The sequence below is a fragment of the Lactuca saligna genome, chromosome 5 (genome assembly GCF_052625555.1).
Source record: "Lactuca saligna cultivar CGN05327 chromosome 5, ASM5262555v1, whole genome shotgun sequence".
In the NCBI taxonomy this organism is placed as follows: Eukaryota; Viridiplantae; Streptophyta; class Magnoliopsida; order Asterales; family Asteraceae; genus Lactuca; species Lactuca saligna.
Genome location: NC_136421.1, coordinates 269,856,325 through 269,867,596, shown reverse-complemented (window position 1 = coordinate 269,867,596; position 11,272 = coordinate 269,856,325). Strand labels below are relative to the sequence as shown.

General features: G+C 34.4%; 1 protein-coding gene across 1 annotated transcript; it reads left to right on the top strand.

The window, feature by feature from the left end:
* The first annotated feature begins 7,018 nt into the window (after nt 1-7,018).
* On the top strand, nt 7,019-10,770 carry LOC144997780 (vacuolar-sorting receptor 2-like). The gene is made up of 11 exons (XM_078957647.1): nt 7,019-7,723; nt 7,797-8,486; nt 8,654-8,742; nt 8,828-8,981; nt 9,094-9,170; nt 9,254-9,335; nt 9,485-9,567; nt 9,858-9,924; nt 10,001-10,129; nt 10,343-10,449; nt 10,549-10,770. The coding sequence occupies exons 1-11, from the start codon at nt 7,429-7,431 to the stop codon at nt 10,645-10,647; spliced, it is 1,872 nt and encodes a 623-aa protein (XP_078813773.1). The 5' UTR covers nt 7,019-7,428; the 3' UTR covers nt 10,648-10,770.
* Nucleotides 10,771-11,272: the final 502 nt, after the last annotated feature.

The window sequence follows — 11,272 nt, the reverse complement described above, 5'->3', positions numbered from 1 at the left end:
CCCAAAATGATGAATCCATATGAGTGATAGCCCAAGAACGAGATATTACCTCATAAGAATGCCCCAACTGCAATGAAACTCGAATCCAAGCAAAGCCCTTTGATCCAAGCCTCTTCTCCTTCAAGATTTCTTCAACAAACACCTCCCCAAGCTCCAAATGCACTATAATCTTCTTTAATCACGCTTTCTAGTGACAAGTTTGCTTTCTAGGGTTTCTGGACTATAATCCAAGATTTACTCTTTAGCCCGTCAACTCTACTCTTGCTATTCCGGGATGTTACAAGAAATTCCAAACACTAGGAAGACCTGACTTCTTGAAGTCACTTATCTTTGACAGTTGAGGTTGATGACCCATTTCATTAAACATATGTACAATTTGTGGGAAGGCCAAGTAACTGCATCCAAATCTTTCGAATAGGTAGCAGTTGATAAAGCTTGGGAGAGCCATGAAAGAGGAACAAAAAACGAGTTGAACATGGCTTTTGACAGTACAGAACTCTTCAAAGCAATGATTAACATCTTGAGTTCTTCAAGGTATTGAGAAACATTTGCCTCCACCTGATAATTCATACCCTGAATCTTCATAATCGGCAACGAAGAAACATCATCAGTGGTGTGAGAAAGAGTTGCATCAAGATTAGCAGCAGTCGCCATTGTTAGGGTTTGAAAGCTTGATGTTTATTAGAGAATATTTGGGAATTTGAATGTGTAAACTAATAATGAACCCTTGAATCCCCTTTTATATGTAACTCTTGATTTTGAAATAAAAGCTGGATGTGCATTTAATGAACTTTGACGTGTCACCAAGAAAACCGCGTCATGATGATGATAAAGTAACCATGCGTGATAAAGTAACTGTCACGACTCCTCAAAACCCGGATAGAATACAAAAAGTCCCCTCAAACAGGCTGGATTGTTTGCCCCAATGGAATAGTAACCGTCGGAACACTTCGTATGTAAGTAAGGCTCTTTTACTTTAGGGTTTCAAAGTAAAGTCATTTGCCAGATTTTTGAAATCATCAGCCTGAGTTAGTATTACTCAGAACCTCAAGGATTTCGTGTGTGTAGTGTTTCAAAGAATATAGATGAGAAACAATATTTTTTTTAGATATTCAGTGATGTCAAAAATTCAATTTGACACAAAGGCAGTGAAAACCCCGGGCAAAGATTGCTTTGTTAATTATCAAGAGAGATAATCAACAGCTTGTGTATGTTCCCATGAATTCCAATCGAATACTTGTAAAGAAGTATCGAAGGGCTTCTTTTAAAAGGATTTTGAGGTGGCTTAATGAATTTCGTTACATATCAACCTAAACATAAGGTGAGTAAGTGTAACAGAAATTACTTGTTTGACCAGTGTAGTCAGTGACAAGTTTGCTTTGGAAAACTTTTAACTGCCATTGAATTTCGGATAAAACTAACACTGAAATCATATTAAAAAAAATGTGTACTGGATCATGTTGGGTAACAAACATTGTGGGTTTCGAATGTTTGATCAAGACCACTCATAAGAAATTAATATGATTTGGAGTTTCGAATGTAGGTACAGAAACAAATGTTTCGTTAAAGGCTGGATCATAGTTCCCCGTCAATTCCTTAAATATTGAGAGATTTGGGTTTCACTTTCATCATGTTCTCACGATGTCTGGTCATAAACATAGATTTGTGATATATCTAGGTTTCGATTGGTTTGATCAGAAACCTCTTGGACATATGTCTTCGTGTGTGATAGTGTAAGAATTTTGAGATGAAAAAGATTGGTATAAGAAACAACATGTACTTGTGTTATTTTTCGACCAAACAGTAAACTCTTAACTCATGTGAGAAGAGTCAGGTAGCTCAGAAGACTAATGTGAATACAATCCTGATTGGGAAGAAATCTTCGTATGAAAATTTCATTAAGGCTTTCAAACATTGAGTCAATTAGAGGCTTTGGTCAACATGCTGCAGCATGCTTCCAGGGACATCTTAACTAGTTCAAAGTATGTGAAAAATATATGACCCTAGAACTGCAAGCACTACTCCAAGAGATTTAGCATGAAAATCTGCAACAAACAACGAAAAAGAAAGAAAAAACAAAATATTTTTGTTGTTTTTGAATTTTTGAAAACAAATTATTTTTTTTGGTATTTTTAATTTTCCAAAAATAAAAAAAAATGTAGTTGTTGCAAACATACAAAATTTAAACACTCAAAAAAATGATAAAAATACGAATTCGAAGGATTCGAAGAGTTGACTATGAACAGTCGCCTTTGAATACTGAATGACATTCTTTTTTCTTTGATGACGTATCCATGAACCATTCCTTTTTAACCATCATTCGCCTTTTCCGCATGGAACTGAATTTCCATCGATCATTCTAAGTTCTTCCAAAATTCTTACAAAAGACTTTTCATCTAAAGGTTTAGTATAACGACTTTGAATCACTAATAAATCTTATTTATAGGTTCATAATAATGATATTATATTTAAATATAAGCTATATTTAAAGTAGGGTAGGCGTATCTCACTTACAATGAGTTTTGCTAAAAACCAGGCTTAGGTGGAGTAGAGCTTCTGAGCCGAAATGCTCTTTTTATCGGAGCCTTCGGGAGCTCCGAGGCTTCATTCGGGTGCTGGGGGGTACCCTAGGCTTGGGGGGGGGGGGGGGGTAGGATAAAGAGATGTTAGAGAGAGAAAGAGATGGGAAAATGTGTGAGTTAGCCGGCTACCATGGCACCTCTATTTATAGGGGTGAGGCTATTGAGTACGCGTTGCGTTCCTCGGATCTACGCGGGGGGTAGAGACACGCGTCGTAACTTCGGTGGTGCATCGTGGCCAGTCTCTTGTCCAAGCAAGCGAGTCCGTGCAACGCTCGCTTCTCATATACAAGGCGTTTCTCGGACGCTAAGCGTTCTTTTAGTACGTGAGGTGCAGCGAGCCAGCTATCAGCATCCGAAGGCGAGACCGTGTGGACTGGGGAGCAAGGGAGGGTCGAGATTGTGCCATGTCATCGCTTCTCGCAAATTTACATCCCAATTTCTAAAATTCATAACTTTCGCATACGAGCTCCGTTTTCGACGTTCTTTATATCCACGCGTAGGCGAGACCGTACTCTATAACTTACTTTAGTCTCCGTCAACTAATTTTTACTTTATTTTTAAAGTTATATTTTTAACAGACCGCGATAGAAAAAGTCCGTTTAGACTCTATCGGCTAATTTTGACTTTATCAGAGTACCCTTTTAAATAAAAGTATTGCGGAATTTGTTCCCAAAAGAAAATATGATAAAGATTTATCAAATCATTTCTGAAGAAATGTATTTCCTTAAAAACCTCGGGATGTCATGTTCGCTACAGATCAAAAGCATAAACAGTACAATATAAGCCTTACAACATTTATTCATATCTACAGGCCTATAATCCGTAATCCCTCGTCCACACATCACATATATACTCTAGTGCCACTACCTGTAATACAATAAACTGAGTGGGCCAAGCTTGGGAGCCTGATGAGCACATAGGGTTTTCAACCCACAATAAATATTTTTATTAATTTCATCAATCAACAATAACCTGATTACCTGTTCCCGTTATCCTCACTTTACGTCCCTAAACACCTATCATAAGGGACCTAGCCTAAGGATCATCATCGGGATGTACATTACTGCTAAGGGGGTTCCTCAATAATAAATGTCCTAAAGGCAACCATGAGGGGGATGGAGTACACCGGTGAACACATCGTTCACAAACACCTATAAGTTGCGAGCCTGCTAGCTTTCCACTAGACTGTCTAGAAAAGTTTGTGGTCGTCATCTATACTCTGCTAGATGATTGGAAACATCATCAAAATCGAGGCCTCTCATCATTTTATTTCATCACACCCAACCAGTTCATCTACCCATGTTTTACCCAACACATTTTATAGATATAAAATACATATAGAGTTTGAATCATTTAAAACATGTATAAAATCTTTCATCCACCATAGACAGCAAGTATTCAGACAATATGCACACATAACACGTAATTTATATAAATTACTTCATATCTATGTGTAAGATGAAAGTAATTATGCATTCACTTGTTAAAGTGACGACTCGAAATTCGATCAGCGCTCCGCTTCTTAATGATATGATTTCCTTCGATGAAACCTAATATTATTACCACTAGATTTTAGTCTAATATTTATTGCGACTAATTATTAGTCTAGATTCGTCATTACCTCAGAGTCTGCTTCATGATATATCAAGTTAGAAACATCCAGGTAGGATCATATTGGAGGTAGGGTCTGTTTGGTATACGAAGTATACTGTTTGGAAATCCCCCTTTAAACACCTCACTAAATCACAACCTATACATCATTCCCGTAAGTAGATCAATTAGTATAATGACTTTGAATCACTGATAAATCCTATATATCGGTTCATAATAATGATATTATATTTAAATATACACTATATTTAAAGTAGGGTAGACGTATCTCACTTACAACGGGTTTAGCTAAAAACCAGGCTCCACTGGAGCAGAGCTTGTGAGCCAAAAAGCTCTTTTTCTCGGAGCCTTCGGGAGCTCCGAGGCTTCCTTCGAGTGCTACGGGGTACCCTGGGCTTTGGGGGGGGGGGGGGGGTAGGACAGAGAGATGTTAGAGAGCGAAAGAGATGGGAAAAGGTGTGAGTTAGCCGGCTACCCTGGAACCTTTATTTATAGGGGCAAGGCTATTGAGTACGCGCTACGTTCCTCGAATCTACGCGGGGCGTAGAGACACGCATCATAACTTCGGTGGTGCATCGTGCCCAGTCTTCGGTCTAAGCAAGCGAGTCCGCACAACGCTCCCTTCTCGTACGCAGGGCGTTCCTCGGACGCTGGGCGTTCTTTTAGTATGCGAGGCTTAGCAAGCCAGCTGTCACCATTCGAAGGCGAGACCATGGGGAGCAAGGGAGGCTGAGATCGTGCCACGTCATTGTTTCTCGCAAATTTACATCTCGATTTCTAAAATTCATAACTTTCGCGTACGAGCTCCATTTTCGATGTTCTTTATATCCACGCGTCAACAGAACCGTATTCTACAACTTCCGTTTAGACTCCGTCGACTAATTTTGACTTTATTTTTAAAGTTATATTTTTAACAGGCCGGGACAGGAAAAGTCCGTTAAAAATTCATAACTTCTTTATCCGACGTTTGTTTTCGTCTGTCATTTTACCGTTACGCTACTATTAATGATCTCTTCGATTCTCGTTTAGGTTGTGTCTGCTGAAAATCGCTTTATCTAATATTCGAACTCCGGGTCGTGTACTGCTGATCCGAAACTTAGAAAAATCATAACTTCCTCATACAAAGTTAGATTTGGGCGTTCTTTTGATGCACACTCTCGGTTTCACGTATTTTACGACTTTCGTTTAGATCACCAAGGCCAAAAATCACTCTATCGTAAATTCACTATTTACATCACGTAGTGTCGTGCCGGTTCTTTCGTGAAATTTCGACAGATCATAACTTTTTTGTTATAACTCGGATTTCAGCATTCTTTATATGTATGGAATCCTTGTTACGACAACTACCAATTTATATATAGATGTCGGCTTTATCTAACACTTTATTATTGACGCTTATTTATATCCTGTATTTATTATATCATCTTAAAAAAGTATAGAACACATAGATTCACATAATTCATATCATACTCAAATAATTCATCTTTATTACTTCAAAATAAGTTACAGTGGTAGACCTTGATTATTACAGTGGTAGACATTGACTATTACATCATTATACTAATGTTTAGCCCAAAAACACGGGTGTTACACAATGGGAGCTGATCCGTACACAACAATTTTTTTCCATACACAATAATTGGTGCTTTAAAATGTTGTATTGTACAACTATATAATGCATGAATTGTTGTGTATGACAAAAAAGTGTTGTGTACGAATTACTTTCCTTACACAATAGATACCTTTGTTTATGTTAAGAGTTCAATATTAATTCACCATTTACCAACTTTTTCGTGGAACTTGCACAATTACTTATTATTGTTAATTAAACAAAAATAAGAATAAAGCATCCGTTTTATAGAAGTTAATGTAACAAACTATAGAACATCTTAAGAGATATACCCGCTCTTCTTCCCATCTTTTGAGGGAATTTTTAAAAATATGACACACATTGATTTAAGACGTCTAAAAATGTAACATGTGTTATATTTGTAAAGTTTTTATTTAATTTTCAACTTTATTTATAATGTGATACATGATATCTTAATATATTTTCTTTTAATTATTCATTTTTTTATTTAACTTTATTATTAAATTTTTTAAATCTTAAATTAAATTTAATAGATACCATTTGGTTTTAGCCATAATCTTACAAGATAATAATATGAAAACTTTAATTTTTGTTATCCTTAATTTCATTTTCAACGATTAACATTTTAATTAAAATATCAATTTTAAAAAGTGTATTCAATGGTTACAACGTTAACCTACGTAATTTTTTTTATTAAATTATTATTATGAACAAATTGTTATACATAAAAAAAAACATATATTAATAATATATCTTATGGTTTTTTATACATATAAGCATTAGTATCGTAGTTTATCAATTTATTACATTTTGATATCGAATATAATATAATCCAAACATTATTTTTAGAAGTCCTAACATCGAACACTATCTACTTCATTACAAAATTAATTTTTTTTACCATTATATTTCAAATTTGTAGTATTACTACAATACTTTTAAAGTCATCTATTTATGAAAATACAATATCATCCTTGACAATCTCAATATAGTTTAATATTTATTTTTAATTTTTAATTTTTTTATTTTATCAAATATAATTTCATTGTGATTTCCATATGTATCCAAAAACAAATGTCGGTTCTTACTTCTTATAAATAATTCAGCTTTTCAATTTAAAAAAATGTGTTAAGTTGTTAATCACTACTTTGTTCGGCTCTTGTTTTTTTAGCAGACATCTATTTCGAATTTTGTTATTCGATGAACTACATAATTAATTAAAGAATTTGATTAAATGGCGGTTTAGTTTTCTCCGCAAGCCTGCAACTTGGAGCTTTCTATTGTCTGTTTTCCAAAAATTCCACTCGTCAAGAAGAGATCATCGTAGTCTCTGATGTTATACATAGCATCAACAACACACCCTCTCATCGAGAGCCGTTTACCCTTTTCCCTTCAAAATTTACCTAAGTATCCATGTGAAATTGACATCAACGTGAAGAAAAACTTCTATTTTGATTATCTTTAAGATTGTTTGAAATTTGGGTTCAAATTGTCTCAAAGATCAACTCTTTCCATTTGTTTCCCTAAGTACATAGATTTGAGCTTGATCATCTCATCTGGGTTAAAATCTTTTGGCCAATTCGACTAAGCTTAAGTTTCTATTATCGAGTCTCTTTAGTTTAAGCATTTGAACGTGGGCAAATTATGAGAGGGGAGAAGTTAGGGTTTGTAATTTGCGTTTGGTTTTTGTTCATGTATGGATCTTGTTTGTGTAGTTTTGTGGTGGAGAAGAACAGTTTGAAGATAACTTCACCTGAGAATCTAAGAGATACATATGAATGTGCAATCGGTAATTTTGGTGTTCCTCGATATGGAGGAACATTAAGCGGCGTAGTTCTCTATCCAAAAACCGATCAAACTGCTTGCAACAACTTCACTGATGATTTGATAACAAAAAAACCCGGTAGCATCCCGGTTTTTCTTCTTGCAGATCGCGGTGGTAATAATATATAATAAATCATAATACTATTTATGTTTCTTTATGATCATCGATCTGTTTCTTGAATTTTCAGATTGTTACTTCACGTTCAAGGCATGGAATGCACAAAACGCAGGAGCTTCAGCTATTCTAGTTGCAGACGACAGACCTGAACACTTGATCACCATGGATTTACCCAAAGAAGAAACAGGAGCTGATTACGTACAAAACATAACAATCCCTTCACTACTCATAAGCAACTCACTCGGGGTTTCAATCAAGAAAGCTTTAGAAAACAACGATCTTGTTTTTGTGAATCTTGATTGGAGAGAAGCTCTCCCTCACCCTGATGAACGAGTCGAATACGAGTTTTGGACAAACAGCAATGATGAGTGTGGGCCCAAGTGTGATACCCAAATAGATTTTGTTAAAAGTTTTAAAGGAGTTGCTCAAACACTTGAGAAAAAAGGGTACACTCGATTCACACCACATTATATCACATGGTTTTGCCCTGAGGAGTATGTTTCAAGCACAAAATGTAAGTCTCAGTGTATCAACCATGGAAGATATTGTGCTCCAGATCCAGAACAAGATTTTAGTAAAGGGTATGAAGGAAAAGATGTTGTTGAACAAAATTTACGCAATGCATGTTTTTATAAAGTAGCAAACGAAAGTGGAAAACCGTGGGTTTGGTGGGATTTTGTGACGGATTTTGCTACCAATTGCTCAATGAAGGCGAATAAATCCACAAAAGATTGTGCGGATGAAGTTATCAAATCACTTGGTGAGTTGTGCAAACATTTTCTATGATTTTAAACGAACGATATATTACTAGAAATTAATTACATATGAAATAAATTAGTCTATGCAAATATAAGCATGTTTATATCTTATGGTTCTGATCAAATCCTGACTAATTTTGAGTTTTTGACTCCATGTGCTTCTAATTAGGAGTTGATCTCAAGAAAATTGAAGACTGCATGGGTGATCCAGAAGCAGATGCTGAAAATGAAGTCCTTAAGGCTGAGCAACAAGCACAGGTGTGGTTTAAAAATAATTTTTTTGGTGAATTTGTAGTTTGCATATGTGATGATATTGATCTTTCATATTCTTGTGTATTTGAAGATAGGGAAAGGTGTTCGAGGGGATGTGACAATATTGCCAACTCTTGTAATAAACAATAGACAATATAGAGGTAAACTTGATAAAAAAGCAGTTCTGAAAGCCATATGTTCAGGATTTGAAGAAACCACAGAGCCACCAATTTGTTTGAGTCATGGTTAGTATAGAGCTTCAGTTTTTCTCCATAATATTTAACCAAATATTCACGTATTTCTTACACTTGATAATGTTTGGACCTATATAAGTTATTGTACGTGTTTTATTTGCAGAAGTAGAAACGAATGAGTGTCTGAACAACAATGGTGAGTGCTGGATGGATACAGTTGCTAATATTACAGCATGCAAGGTAGTGAGATAGTTTTATGTTTACATGGCCCCATTTTTCGAGTACGAATTATCTTGTTTTATTTTTATCTTTTTTTGTTGTAGGATACTTTTCGTGGGAGAGTGTGTGAATGTCCAATTGTTGGAGGTGTGAAATTTGTAGGTGATGGATATAAACACTGTGAAGGTGATTAATTAGCTTCTTCTTCATCCATTAATAAATTCAATATTTGACTGAGCATATATAATTAGTAATTACCCTTCACAATCCAGTGATTATATGTGCAAAGTAATAATCTTGGATTAAAACTTGAGATATGTAATTTTTTGTTGAAGCTCCGCGGGCCCCACGGTGTCAAGTAAACAATGGAGGATGTTGGAAAAGCACCAAAGATGCCAGGAATTACTCTGCTTGTATTGTTAGTTCTCTCTTAAGTATATTTTATTTAGAAAAGTTTCATTATTTTGAAAAAAAATTATAAAGTCTTAAATTTTCTTTTAAAAAGAAGTGTCAATTATTTAATATTTTGTCCAAATTAACGAAAAAACTCTTATTTTTATTTGAACAGGAAATAACTGATTATCTTCTAAAATTAAATAATTAAGATTTTTCTGTTAAAAAAAATAACTATCAAAAAAATTCTCAAAATAATGAGATTTTTCTATATAAAACTTTTTATCAATTAACCATTAAAATGTTATCGTTAAGGATGACCATACAGAAGGTTGCAAGTGTCCACCTGGATTCAAGGGAGACGGGGTTAATAATTGTAATGGTACAATTTCTCATCCTTAATTTTTTTTTCCAGTCAGTATGGTCACTCATTGTCACTGTTCTTATCACTGTTTTAGATATTGATGAATGCAAAGAGAAGACGGCGTGTCAATGTCCCAACTGCAAATGCAAGAATACATGGGGAAGTTACGAGTGTAGCTGCAGTGGCAATTTGCTCTACTTTAAAGAACATAACACATGTCTAAGTAAGTATTCCAAAATATTTTCATTTTGCTTGTAAAACGTGGTTGTATGATTCATGTCAATCACATAAATTGGTAAAAGATGAAACATTGTTGAATTTATTGATGAAAAATGAAACATCGCTACATAAATTGGTAGAAAAGTGAGTTTGTGCATAAATAAGCATTAAAACTTTAACATATATGTGATATTGACAATTGATAAATGGGAAATAGGTAAAGATGTTGCTACAAATTCTGGGTGGGGTTTTGCATGGGCGGTTGTTCTTGGTGTGGTGGTTATTGGAGTTGTTGGATATACGTTTTACAAATACAGAGTTCGAGTACGCATTTACCTTTTCTCTATATTTATTTTGTAATTGGTTTTGTTTTTGGCCATTTTTTCACTTTCATGAAACTAATATCTGTAATCTTTGATGCAGAGATATATGGACTCGGAGATCAGGGCTATCATGGCACAGTATATGCCATTGGGTAATGAAGGGGACATTCCTGTTCATGGATCTCATGGAGACATCTAAGCAACATGTGCCTAATTTGGTGTTCATAATTATACTCTTTGATACCATCTCATGTATTGTATATACTACTATATAATAGTTTGTTTTAAGATTTTTGTCCATCTTTATGGATTGTATAATGGTGAATAGGATTATATTTCCATGGATTGGTCATTTGTGGCTTAAATAAACTATAAATTTTCTCAAGAATTGACCATTTTAAGACAATTTGATAATAGTTTGGAATGACTCGATATAATAGATACTAATTTGATGATGGTTTCTCAAGAATTTGTTGGTTGGTGTCGTTTAATCTGCGTTGAACGAAAATTATAATAAATAGTAATTATATTTTGTTTTTATTTTGATCACTGCAATTTGTAACATTTCTTACTAATAGGTTTTTTAAAATTATTATGATTCTAAAACTCCTTCATCGTTTAAACAATCATCATCATAAACTATTTAGCAATATTAACCTAACACGAGTTTTTTGAAATTGATCACTTAATTTATTTTATATATAATGACGGTTTTAATGGTGTTTTTAATTTAATGATTATATTAAAAATAACATAAGTGTGCCATTTAATGCAAATTTGCATCTTGAAAATGACTATAGTAACGATTATTTAAACATTTCAAA